This window comes from Benincasa hispida, chromosome 10, assembly GCF_009727055.1.
Source record: "Benincasa hispida cultivar B227 chromosome 10, ASM972705v1, whole genome shotgun sequence".
In the NCBI taxonomy this organism is placed as follows: Eukaryota; Viridiplantae; Streptophyta; class Magnoliopsida; order Cucurbitales; family Cucurbitaceae; genus Benincasa; species Benincasa hispida.
This window is the reverse complement of record NC_052358.1, coordinates 27,089,342-27,103,361: the sequence shown is the minus strand read 5'-3', so window position 1 is coordinate 27,103,361 and position 14,020 is coordinate 27,089,342. Positions and strand designations below refer to the sequence as shown.

General features: G+C 35.3%; 1 protein-coding gene across 1 annotated transcript; it reads right to left on the bottom strand.

Annotated features, from left to right (window-relative positions):
• Positions 1 to 5,707: 5,707 nt before the first annotated feature.
• Positions 5,708 to 13,414, bottom strand: LOC120088189 (alanine--tRNA ligase, chloroplastic/mitochondrial). Its single transcript, XM_039045304.1, has 13 exons — positions 13,130 to 13,414; positions 12,494 to 12,592; positions 12,179 to 12,387; positions 10,815 to 10,993; positions 10,396 to 10,474; positions 9,822 to 9,956; positions 9,554 to 9,703; positions 9,237 to 9,347; positions 8,215 to 9,132; positions 7,751 to 8,023; positions 7,117 to 7,326; positions 6,560 to 6,717; positions 5,708 to 6,389 (listed from the first exon to the last, which is right to left on the bottom strand). The coding sequence occupies exons 1-13, from the start codon at positions 13,269 to 13,271 to the stop codon at positions 6,053 to 6,055; spliced, it is 3,000 nt and encodes a 999-aa protein (XP_038901232.1). The 5' UTR covers positions 13,272 to 13,414; the 3' UTR covers positions 5,708 to 6,052.
• Between the last annotated feature and the right edge of the window lie 606 nt (positions 13,415 to 14,020).

Genomic DNA, 14,020 nt, shown 5'->3' with positions numbered 1-14,020 from the left:
TTTCCTACCAACAGTATGTCATCTATGTAAAGTAATAGGTAGATTAGACTACCATTTGAAAACTTCTTGTAATAGACATAAGGGTCATGAAGGCTTCTAATGAAATTTATCTTGTTGATGAAAACATCAAACCTCTTATACCAGCATCTAGATAATTGCTTAAGTCCATAAAGGGACCTATTCAACTTACAAACAAGGTCTGACTTCCCTTGAACCTCAAAGTCCTTAGGCTGCTTCATATAGAGTTCCTTCTCCAAGCTTCCATGTATAAAGGTTGTAGTAACATCCATATGCTCTAGTTCAAGGTCTTCACAGGCCATAATGGAGAGAAGAATCCGGATTGAGGTGTGCCTAACCACTGGAGAGAAAATTTCTGAGTAGTCAACTTCTTCTTTCTGTTTAACGCCCTTGGCAACTAGCCTGGCTTTGTACTTCACTTCTTTACTTCTTTCTCCTAAGAACTTCTTTTTATAGACTCACTTACAAGGAATGACTCCTTTGTTAAATGGTTTATCAGTCAGCTCCCATGTTTTATTTTTGTAAAGTAAGTTTATTTCACTCTTCATTGTTGCAAGCCATTCATTCTTCTTTTCACTATTTAGGGCTTCTTCAAAGTTGTTAGGTTCTTCATTGTCATCATCAATGGAATGATTAGAAATGCAATAAGTACTTTCAAATCTAAAGAGAAGTCTGGTGGTCCCTCTTTCTCTGTCTTTTGAAAGAAGATAGTCTTCTAGGTTCTCAGTTTTGTCTTCAGAAGTACTTGAGACATTTGAGGGTTGTAATTGTTCATTTGTTGTTATAGAGGTTTCATTTCTAGGATGAACTTCAACATGAAAGCTAGAATGGGGGACAAACTGATCTTCCTTAGCTAACTGCCTTAGTGTTTTAGAATCCATATAGGATTCATTCTCCTTGAAGATTACATCTCTGCTGATTAGACTTCTATTAGAGCTGAAATCCCAAAATTTAAAGCCTTTTACTCCTTCAGGATATCCTATGAACATGCATTTCATAGCTCTAGGTTCCAACTTGCTTTGCTTAATACGAATATAGGCAGTGTATCCAAAAGGTTTAAGATTGACAAATTAGGGGGTGTTTCTCTCCATTTTTCTTCAAAGGTTTGCATATCAATAGAAACACTAGGAATTCTATTGATTGTAAAGGTTGTTGTAGCTAGAGCTTCCACTCAAAACTCCTCTGCAATTTTTGCTTCAGACAGCATGCATCTAACCCTTTCCATTAGTGTTCTATTCATTCTCTCTGCAACTCCATTCTGTTGAGGAGTATAGGCTATTGTTTTGTATCTAGTTAATCCACACTCAACACAAAGAGAGTTAAAATTATTCCCTAGAAATTCTAAGGCCATTATCAGTTCTGAAGAATTTAATTTTCCTCTTAGTTTGAGATTCTACCTTAGCCTTCCAGTTTTTAAAACATTCAAAAGTTTGATCTTTAAATTTAAGAGAATATGTCCATACCTTTCTAGAGAAATCATCAATAAGAGAGAGCAAATATCTGGAAACTCCTCGAGAAGAAGTTGTTGTAGGGTCCCATTGGTCTCCATGAATATAGTCAAGGATGGCCTTGGTTGAATGAACTCCTTTTGCGAACTTCATTTGCTTGGACTTCCCAAGCACACAATGTTCATAGAAACTGAGTCTTTTAGTGCCTCTAGACTGAATCAAGTCTTGCTTCAAAAGTTCATTCAATCCTTTTGCACTAATGTGTGAAAGCCTTCGATGCCACAATTCAAATTTACTGTCCTTCTTAGCTTCTAATAGTAAAACATACTTTAGTTGAATAACTTTCTTCGAAATATATAGTCCATCAATTTTCTTTCCAACAAGGATTTTCCTCTCCTGTATTTTTAAAGCATTTCTTTCTCTAATGAATATACAGCCTTGGTCATCAAGCATGCTCAGGGAGATAAGATTTCTCTTAAGTTTTGGAACATACCTGACATCTCTTAAAAGTACTTCCTTGTTGTCTGAAAGTTTTAGTAATACTAAGAAGACCAATGATCTTACATTCATTATTATTTCCCATGTAAACCGAGTCTTCTTCCTCTTATTTGTAGTCAACAAATTAGCTTCTTTTGGAAGTTGTATGATAGATACATTCTAAGTCTAGGACCCAATCTCTCTCCTCAGTTTCAAAGTCCATGGCTTTCTTATTTGCAGCAGCAAGAACCTAAGTATAATAGGTTTACTCTCCATGGGCCTCTGATTCCTCCCATATTCCTTTGACTTCCTTTAATCATCACTTCTAAAGTCTCTACTTCTGGTTGAACATCTCTACCATAAGGCTTGTATCTTCTATTGTCATCTCTTCTCTGATCTTTTCCCCTTTCAGGGAAATTCCTCTTGAAACGCCTTTCCTTATGGCAGATAAAGCATTTCAAGACTAGCCTCTCTCCATGCACTTTTTGATCCTTGTTGAAAAGGTTCTTCTTAAATTGATTTTTGCCTTTTGAGAACAGAGATTCAGCACCACCAACACTCTTTCCTTCTGCTTGTAACTCTAATTCTCTACTCCTTACGGCTATAATGACAGTGTCTAATGTCACAGTCTCTCTTCCATACTTCAAAGATATCCTCATCACCTTATAAGTGTCATGAAGTGAGTTAGTTAGCAAAGCAAGCCTCACTTTCTGCTCCTAATTTCTCCCCAGATTGATTAAATTCATTTGTAAGTCTCTTGAATGTATTTAGATTTTCATTCAAGGACTTGGAGTGATTCTTTTTAAAGGAGAAGATCTTTTCTCGAATGTACAGCTTGTTTGGAAGATCTTTTTGTCGTAGAGAGTCTTCAATTTCTCCCAAACTTCATATGTTGTGTTTTTATTTATGACTTGTCTCATAAAACTATCTGAAATATTAAGGATCAGTGTTCCATATGCAATTTCTTCCATATCTTGTCTATTTTCAGCATTTAGAGTAGCAGACAATGTTTTTGGATCATCTTAAGGCTTTTAGGGCCTTTTGAGAACTCAAAAAGGCTTTGACCCTCTTTGTCCAAAGAACAAAGACTCCTGCTCCATTAAACTTTTCAATTTCACCATCCCAAGAACTTCAATAATCTGATTTATGCTACCTCAAGAATTTCAAGAAACTGATCTATGATGTCTCAAAAACTTCAAGAAACTAATCTGAGGTTCCAAGAATACCAAGAAGCTATCATATAGCTCTGATACCAGTTATAACTTTTCAAGTCCAACTGAACAGAACTCCTAGGCCCAAAAATCTCTCTTTAGAGGAAAGAAAAGTGAGAAGAAACACACAAAAGTATAGTGGTTTGGTGTTTAAGGTCACGTACATCCACTTTGAAAGGATCTTCAAGATTTTATTTAGAAGCTTCAAGATCTCAAAAAATTCCCAGATGAGCTCCTTCTTCACAGCTCCCTCTCACTTTATATTTTCTGAGTTCTGTCTATTTGAAAAATGCAAACAAATGTCCACATATTCTTTCACTAGTTATTTTATATAGATAGCTGGAAAAACTAAAAACAAAAAGATAGTTATAACAACTTGTTAACTTCTTTCGGTTTTATTATTTAAAAAGGAGCTGGAGACACAGTGAGTTGAAGTTTTGGTTCAACTTCTTCCGCAGTTTAAACTTTGAATAGTGTGCATGAAAGTTTGGATCCAGATTTGGTATTTGGGTTTAGATTGTAAATTTGAAATTTTGTATAATTCAAATGGTTCTAATTAGATAAGATTATTGGTTCAATTTGGTTTAGTCCTACAAAGCATTATCCGTTTTAGAAAAGTTTTAATCTTCTCTTCGAATTTTTAACATAACGTGACAAGTATTTTTGTCAATTTTTTTTAATCAACTTGATACGTAGATAACGAATTCATTGAAGTGTTTAAAGCGAATTGTAATGTTCTAAATGTTGAGAAATGGATGAAAAATCAATATAATATAAGAATGTCTAATTAACTCTTTCAACAAAGTTTGGGAAGAAAAATAAAATAAAAACTACATGAGTCTTTATCATGGTGTCTGCCCCCACCCAGAAATGGTTCAAATTGTCTATGTAACAATAATGAAATAATGAAAAAGTTAACCAAACTTCTTCTTGTCAATTCAATAATATATGCCCATAAATTTTGGAGATTGTATCAATTTAAACCTTAAACTAATAATTTTATTAATTTATATGGAACATTCGTAAGTATATCAATTAACACCTCCCTTCAAACCTCGTTCAAAAATATTGTGCGAAACATATAATAGTTTTAATTAAAATTCTAAATTGTTTCTTACACGTGTATAGACTTTTTCAAATGTTGAATTAATAAAATGGACTATTAGAATTGATACATAGACAATTTTCAAATGAAACCATAATTGTTTAAAATGATATACTTACAAAAGTTTAGGGATCTAATTAAAAAAATTATATCCCACACAATATTTATCTAAACAAAATATTATGAAGAGTATAAATTGATACACTTTGATAACACCTTTAATGTGTTATTTTATGTCCTTTCTTTAGGCTACATTTATTACTCTAACCTGCATGATTGTTCATTTTTGTAGAGATTGAATTATTGGAGGTCATTTTGGAATGCTTTGGATTGTGCAACCGAGTCATAAAAATTGTTTTAGCGAGGTGACAGCATCTAGACACTAAAGGATTCAACTACATAATTGTTTTAGTTGCTTTTGGAAATACGGGTTCCTAGTGTCTCAACGCTATCACATTTTCTATAGCATTCCCTCGATTTTAATGTCATAAACTTATGGTGAATGTCGCCATTTTGAGCAAATGACCACTTGCTTTCATCATTTTTTTCACCCTCTATTTCATCTATTGCAATAGATTTTATGGATTCTATGTTGATTGAATTGACTCCTCAATTGTGTTGATTATTTGTATCACTACTAAGCATGATTTCAAGATCCATAATTGTCTTGAATGATTGTTTAATTTTAGTAGCATAAGAGTTGACTCACGTATGTGTTTTCTATGATTTCTCCATTGTTACATAGCTTGCATGATAGACTGTATGAAAAGAGAAATGAAATTGTTTAGGTGTAGTTATTTCCCCTAATTGATTGTCTTAGTCTTTCATTGTGCTTGTTTATTGTCAATTTGATATGGAACACTCGTGCCCAATTAACTAGATAAACAGAGTTGGTTATAATAATGTTTTGTTATAATCAATATATCTAGGGGAATTAAACTTATCTGACTTTTTTGAATAAGTGGAAGCTTGGATGCTTGAATTGATTATCAAAAACCTTAGTAAGATTTTGTTTCTTTCTTTATGCATCTTTTATTTTAATTTATTTTTCTTATTTAGCCAATTTGAATCCCCAATAAATCTAGCCTAGGTGAATTGAATTCAGTTTCCTATGATTTGGTTCGACCTGATTTACTATAAGATATTAGTAGTGTAGATTGGTAAAATATAAATATTCATTTAATTGAAAGTCTCAACAACCCTTTCCTCACACTTATGAAAGTTCGGGATTTAAATTGACACAACCCCTAAATTTAGATGGTGTAAATAGATAATTTTTGTAATATTTTGTTATAATGATATGTGAATAATCAATTGAATTTCCAGTTTTCTTTTTCTTTTTCTTTTCACATTTAATATTTTTTTTTTATAAAAAAAAAAAAAAAAAAATCGAAATTTTAGTTTACATAAAGTTAGTTAAACAGATTAATAATTTGGACTCAATCAACTAAAAAAATCCCAATTTAAACACAAAACAAACTTATTCTTCTTGTGAAACAGTGGATAACCATTGGTTCTTGCAGAGACAGTTGTTCATCATTTTTGTACTCTCTTTTTCCAAATTCGTATGAGAGCTTCATTCAAAGAATCAAGAATCATGGAGCAACAAGAAACTCTCAAAGTTGACTGGTGATGTATTACATTTTACGTACTTGCTTCTTCCAAGGGTACTGTACTAGTTTGGAGGCTCCTGTTATGTAAGAATTTGAATTGTTGCCTTCTCCCATAGACATTTTCAAGGATACAAGTTCTGTGCCCACAAATGTGTTCCATGTTTGCGATTCGGATGAGTTCTAGCTTGCCTTCTCAGACAGAATCCGGATAAGCTCTGATCGAGCATTTTCGAGTGCATCCAACAAGTTCTCAGGTTTTCTTCCACCTGCCTGAGCAAAATTGGGCCTGCCACCCCCTCCCCCACCACATAACTTAGCTATAGATCCTATGAACTTTCCTGCCTGTACTCCCAGATCAACAACAGTTGGTGTAAATGCTGCAACTAAACTCACTTTTCCTTCGCCCGGACAGGAGCCTAGTACTATAGCTGCTGGATCTTGAAGATTGTCTATCAAGAACTCAGCTGCAGTTTTCAATGAATCTGCATCGGTATCATCCATGTATTCAACAAGTACCCTGTGAAAGATATTTTCATTTGTTAAGTTAATTGGAAAAATGTTTTCAAAATGTCTAGAACTTTATGAAGAAATAAGGAAATAAATAGTTGGATGTTTAACTAAACAATGTGGCAGTCTATCTAGTGACAGACTACATGGGAATGAATACTTCGTGAAGTTTATGTTCACCTGATCTCTTTTGAAGTTCCAACCAGAATTGCCTTATTAGCAGTGCTTGATGCTTTAAAGACTGCAGTTTTTTCACGCAAATTAGATATTTCATTTCTTGCTATCCGCAATTCCTCAAGGAGATTGTCCACCCGGGTCGTAACATCTTCAGCTTTTACCTGAACACAGGGAAAAGTGAAGTTCTCTATTATGAAATTGATAAATAAAGATGGGCAGAAAGTGTAAACAATAGAGAATCGACACAAAGATTTGTATGGTTCACTAACAGTGTGTTAGCTACATCCACAGGCGGGGGGAGAACAATTTACTACTAGAGAGAATAATTCAGATTACAGAGTCAGAGGCACCACCTTTAGGTTTAGAGAGTTTATATAACACATTTCTCTAAATCCTAGGGTCAATGACGAGACTCCCTTATTTGGTCGCTCGAACTGCCAGATATCAGATTTAAGACATTCCAACCTACTAATATCATTATTCACCAATCAAGTTAAAACTAATAATTCAAGAAGTTTTTCCAGTGGCGCATAACTTTAAGCATGTAAGTGAGATCATACTTTGAGCATGGTGCACAGCCGCTTCATATGGTAGTCTCTGGCATTAACGTACTCAATGAAAGCATCACCAGCCACGGCCTCTATTCGCCTAACTCCAGATGCAATGCCCTGCTCTGAGATTATTTTAAAGCCTCGTATTTCTGAAGTGTTGAATACATGAGTTCCACCACAAAGCTCCATTGATACACCAGGAACCTCAACAACACGTACCTAGAAGCCTATAACATATCAGTACAAAGATAGGGACGTCCTTCATAGTAAATTATGTACAGTTAAAACTCTATAACTGATGTACACAAATCTAAATCTTGTTTATAACACAATAGAGATCAATGTTAAGAAACACATTCCATGCAGTTCATCCAGATAAATATATTTATATCAAACTCAGATGAACTGCTGATTTCTGGCTAACCACCATAAGATTCTGTGTTGTTTGAGAGGGAAAAATGAATCCTTCCTTTAGCCAGAGTTAAATTTTTTTATTTAAAGCTTCAGCTCGTTTCTCCTAGAGATCAACTCAATTTAGATTACATTACAATATGGTCAAGCCAGTTGTCTTCTGGTAAATGATGATGTGCCTAAATTGTGAAATGATCCAAACTAACCCTTGAAGACATGGTATGAAACTAACCTCTTCTCCATACTTCTCTCCAAACATAGCAATAGCCCCAGCTCTTTTGGCATCAGTAAGAGGCATAACTTTAGTTTGAAGAAGCACTGCATCTCCAATCCAACCATTGATTAGCTCCTCAATTTTCATGATCTCAGCATCAACAAGAGGTCGGTGGTAGTTGAAATCAAATCTGAGCCGGTCAAAGGCGACCAAGGAACCAGCTTGAGATGTCTCTTGGCCTATAATCTTCTTAAGTGCAGATTGTAGCAAATGCGTAGCAGTATGATGAACCTAGAAAAAATACAAAGCAAGTCAGGTGGGCTTCTCATAAAAGCTGCTCCAAAAGATTAACGCACAAGATTTCTGAGTGATAACACAATGACCTGGTGTACTCTCTTTGGAGGCAAGCACGTGAATTAAATGATAATAGATTTAGCAAAATAGTGCAAACTACTCGTCTACAAAATCTTCCATAAAGCTACCTTGGCTCCCTGCCTCAACTCTGCATCTACTGCTGCTTCCACTTCTCTTCCAACCTCTAGAACTCCCTGTTTGATGGTACCCTTGTGAACAAATATGCTGCCCGCGGATTTTTGTACATCTTTTACCTCCACTACTACGTTCTGACTGTTTTCACCTTCTGAATTATAGATGAAACCATGGTCACCTATCTGACCACCAGATTCCGCATAGAAAGGTGTCCTGTTCAACAAAATTTCTACATCATTTCCTTCTGCTACCTGTGAAACGGGATTACCATTCACAATAAGACTCTCCACGATTGCTTTAGCAGACAGCATATCATATCCAAGAAATTCTGTGTCAGAGATATTTTCCATGATATCTGCACCTTCTCCAACTTCAAGTTTAACAACATTATGTGCAGCCTGAGATTGCCGCCTCTGATTATCCATCTCAATATCAAAACCCTCCATATCAACTACTACACCACGCTCTTGAGCAACTTCTGTGGTAATCTCCACCGGGAAGCCATATGTATCATACAACAGAAATGCATCTTTGCCAGTCAAACAAGGAACCCTTCCACCCTCTTTAGCACTCGCCAATGCATCAGCTAGCATTTCTTCTAGCAGCTTTTCTCCTCGCTCTAGGGTCTGTACAAACCTAAGTTCTTCCCTTTTCAGCTCCTCGAGAATGCGTCCTGCTCTACCTTTTACATCCTCGTCGATGTGGTTGCTTAATGCAATGACTTTTTCTGCAATAAGTGGGGTAAATGCCTCATCAATATTGCCTCTTCCATCCCCCTTTATTCCAAGCAGCCTACCAGTACGAACAACTCTTCGGATAAGCCTGCGGACAACATATCCTCTCCCAATGTTGGATGGTACAACTCCATCAGATATCAGGTAGACAATTGCACGCATATGGTCCCCAATGATCTAGAAGCAATGAAAAGCACTGAAGTAATGATATAATTTTACAATGGAAAAAGGAACTAGGTGGAATGACAGCCCAAGTGTAGTTTCTTCTAAGATACACATACCTTAAGGTTTGTTTTTGATTTATTATCAGCAGTGTCATATGTCACATTTGCTAATTCTGAGGCCTTCTGTATAATGGGGTAGATCAAGTCAGTCTCATAATTGTTCGGAACCTGCAAGAAAATGGAAATCAGAAAACGTTGGTCAACATGGGTAGAGCAAAGTATTACAACATAAAATAATACAGAGTTACTTGATATATAAGACCATCTTGTTCAGCAAGTTTTAATACTAACTTTTCCAACAAAAATGAGTGAGGAAAAAATAGAAACTTCACGTTGAACTTTATAAGTTACTTTGCAATGAGTAAATACAATACTTTTTGGAGTATGCGAGCCATGCGCTCCAAACCAAGCCCTGTATCTATATTCTTCTGTTTCAAAGGTTCAAGGGAACCATCATCCTTTTTGTTGTATTGCATGAAAACTAAGTTGTAGAACTCCATAAACCTCGTATCATCCCCCAAATCCTGTAAAAAAATATATCAACTCTTCCAAGTTAGTGGAAAAATGAAGTGCTACTATGAACTAGACAAAGAGTTCACAGCCTTCCACATAATCGACAAAGGGAAAGAAAAAACTACATACAACATCGGAATACCCCTTTTCAGGTTGGAAATCATAATAAATCTCAGAGCATGGGCCACATGGACCCGTGATGCCACTAGTCCAAAAGTTGTCATCCTCACCCATCCTCTTTATACGATCAACAGGAACACCTACCTGGAAGAAAATCAGATAAGCATATTAAAGGTTTCTAGATTTCTAAACCTATTTTGTCTACATTCATAATTAAATCATTTTTAAAAAATCAGATAATAAGAAAGAATAATTGAACATTTTGAATACATTAATCCTACAATAATTGTCATCAAGGAACTTCAAGTAATGAGAAAAATATCCAAAGCACACTTGTCTACATGAAGAGAAGTTGAGTAGGTTACAAGTGCTTTTGACATCATAAAGAACACAAAAGAAAGAAATAATAACCAGTCACAGACTACATTGCACAAGGAACAACTTTACGTTGCCGGAACAGGTAAGTAAGAGGGAAAAAAATGTTTATTTAAGAACAGAAACATACAATCATAGAGACATAAGCTTCATGAAAGAGGATAAAATACACTAAACAAAACAAGTTGAAAGCTTTCGATTTTGCAACCTCATCATGCCAGATTGCAAAAGCTTCATCATCTTCTTCATATATACTAATCCATAGTCTGTTGGCTGGCAACCCAAATCTGGAGGGGGGACGGACAAAAAGAAACCAAGAAAAAATTTATAAAATGAATTCTTCTCCATCATCCAATGAAATCTAAAGCACTAAACTCAATGACATGTTTATTGATCACACTATATTAGTCCAGCTAACTTAGAAATGTTAGTAGATAAATGGAGAAAGTTTTGCTAATATTCCTATTCTAGAATTTTATGCTCAAGAAACTTTGAGCTTGTATGTAATCAGCAGAAGTATGAATATGTGTTTGACGAGAAATCTGGTCATGCTTCAATTATAACTGAGCTTGGAAATGTTTTCAGCTTTTTCTGGAATCCACAAACATTGTGATTATTCATTCATACTCGATGGTTGTCAGCTCCCATGCCCACTTAATTGCTTCTTTCTTGAAGTAATCACCAAAACTGAAGTTTCCAAGCATCTCAAAGAACGTATGATGTCTAGCCGTTCGACCAACATTCTCCACATCATTTGTACGTATGCACCTTTGTGCAGTTGCAGCACAAGGCACCAGTCTAGGTACCTGAAAGATGGTTACAATGAAGAAGAAGTTGAAGCTTATGGAATTCAAACTAGCTCAAGATTTAACATAAACAATTATTCTTTCGGGAAGATAAACAACTAAAGAATATAATCCAACAATAGAAAAGGAGTCAAGAAAGAAAGAGAAAATGATAACTTCAAAAAAGCTCAATAGAGATAATGAAGGAAAGAATTTCCGGGATATAATCAAAGTTATATACTTTTACCCCAAGGTGAATATTGTACACAACCTTGGTGCCTTATTTTGAAATTTATACGGTGAATAGTCTAAAAACAAAAGCTAAACTCTTATTTTAATAGTAGGCTATTTAAAGTACCGTTGCTTCTCAAGTTCCTCTTCTAAGACCCAGATACAGGAGACAATGTAAGAAAGACATGACACCAGTTTCAAAAATGTTCAGGATACGCACACATGTATAATTTTATTAAAGTTCTAAAGTATATATTCTTTAAGTTATGATATTTGCATTTTGGATCAAACACGAAAGAGAATATACTGTATAATATCTATGAGATATCAAAGAAATAAAATGTAAAAGACACCATTTTTATTATTTTTTTCTTTTTTCTAAAAAAGAAAAGAATAAAAAGAAGTTGACAGTCAATATCTTACAACGAAGGTTACAAATGAGCTCTAAAACTAAAATAAACATATATCTAGATAAGCCATCCCATTACCACAAGGAGAAGGAAACCCAAAGCTTGGATCAATTGACTATAAAATTCCTAGCAAGTGTACAATCGTCATGTCATTAAAAAGTTGCTATGGCTTTGGTGTTATCTGGGTGAGAAGCAAGCTTTCACTAATACTAAGAGAAAACATCAAACCAAAGACATTACAAAAATCTCTCTTTATGGTGATGATCACTGAAGGAATTACAAAAATTCTTATGTAAGGTGTTTCAGGAGGAGGAAACAGTGCAAAACATATTCCATAAATAACAAAATTCACTATCCAGCCCCCTTAATATTTTTCCTCCCTAGACATATCCCCCATAGAGTGACCTTAACCACATTACACCAGAGCCTAGGTTCCGTTGTTGAAAGACAGAATGAATGGCCAATGAGCAACTGACTATTGCTGTCTTTATTAATAAAAGAATGCCGCATGCAAATTAAAAAGTTCAAGGTTGAATATTCCAGTCTTCTTTAATATTCGCCATACCTTTCCAAGGAATATAGGCTTGAATTGAAGCATTCCTGCAATTGTCAATAACACTGTGGGATCTTCAGGTACCAAAGAAGCACTAGGAAGAACCTTGTGTCCACGGGAAGCGTAAAATTGAAGAAACCGTCGACGAATAGAATCCCCACTAATTGAGAGATCCTTAGACTTATCCTCTACTAATTCCTCATTCACTGGTTTCACAGATGCTGAAATAGTCAAACGCCAAAAGGTAAGAACTCTATGAAGGTTCTAAAAGACCGTCAATACATTTGAATCCCAAATTAAAAAAATTAATCAAACCGACTGATATACTTGGTGTTTTGAGTCGTGTGCCCCGAGCTTCTTTCGGAAGAAAATATCTGTGACAGTGCCTGGTGGAAGGAAAAGGAGCAGAATTCCTTGTAATATAGCCTGTAATATCCCGAAAGCTGATATTCAGAACATAATAAGTCAGCCAGAAGAACACAAAAAAAGAGTCAAGGATCCTAATAGAAGTATCAGACTCATGTTGAGGCATCTATATTTCAACATGTACATAAAATTGTGATGATTGAATTATGGAATCAGAAAATCACAATGTTAAGAGAAGGGCAACAGAGCCCGATCATCTTGCAGCTACGTTACTTCTTGGTGAATCCTATAATCAAATGGATTTAAATTACATGGGCAAGAGCTCATTTGAAACAGGGTAATCAAGACAATCAGAATCAGATAATTTAAAGAAACAAAATACGATATAGACATCGGTTGTAAGTTACAGACACTGACATGCACCAAAGAAGAAGAGAAATGAAGTTAACACACTCAAAACAAACAAGGGATTTTGCATAACAAGAATCCAACGCGCTACACTGCATTTCACGGCTTTCCTCAAATGGGTTGAAAGAATGCTCCAGATTACTGCTGGAGATGTAAATTGGAAAGGGTAGAACAAAGTTGGAGAAGTACCGGAAGAGAACATAACTTTCCGTCTGGGTGGAGCAAAGGAGACATGTTTATCGCCAAACAAGCTTGAACGTTGAAGTGAAATAAGAGAATTGTGAGGATAAGTAGGAGGCAGATGGTTTGGGAGCTTCAAGCTGAACTCCATTGACGTTGCTGAAAAAGCTTTATCCTATTGAATTGTGAAGTGAGGTTTTTATAAAGGTTGAGTCGAGAGTGAGAAAGAAAAAGATAAGTTTTGATCGAGAGGACCAAACATTTTGGAAGCTCCAACTGAGGAAGCGAATTAGAAGTGTGGGTACCATGAGACCACAAAACTCATCTCCAAAATTCTATTTTCTTTTCCATGTGTGTGTTCTTATTTTATTTGACTTTGAAATTCCAACTTTAAAAAATAATAATAAGCTATCATAGGTGCATTTAATCTAATTTAGTCCTTAAGTTTTTTAAATTAGGTTTAATGGATCCCTCTATATTAACAAAATGTTAAATATAACGGATTTGTTTAAGTGGACTTTTTAATCTCTGATATAGCTACTACCCACCTCGCGATCTGGAGATTAAGTTTACTTTTTTAAAATTTATGAAAGGAGGAACTAAGGCATAGAGTCATTTTAGGTTAGAAAGGAGAGCCAATAAGAAAAGAACTCAGTCCATAAAAAAGAGGGAAACGAGCGTGAATCAAAGGAAGTAAAAGAGTGAGCTAAATTATTACAAGCTTTTGGAGTGTGACAAAATGTGAAGGTTAAAAGCTGGCAAAGAGACTTTGAAGCTTCTGTTAGGTACTTAAGCACCTTAGAGAACCACGCCCCAAAATGGTCATCCCATTCTAACCAATGTGGGACAAATGCATCTCACATACTACCTTGATTCTTTAGGATACCTCATCCTAGAAAG

Coding starts and splice junctions, on each gene's coding strand:
- LOC120088189 (XM_039045304.1), bottom strand. CDS start 13,271: ATGGAGTTCAGCTTGAAGCTCCCAAACCATCTGCCTCCTACTTATCCT. Junction 9,957..10,395: donor TTGCAATCTGGCATGATGAG/GTTGCAAAATCG, acceptor ATTTTCTTCCAG/GTAGGTGTTCCTGTTGATCG. Junction 6,390..6,559: donor GGAACTTCAAAAGAGATCAG/GTGAACATAAAC, acceptor TATCTTTCACAG/GGTACTTGTTGAATACATGG.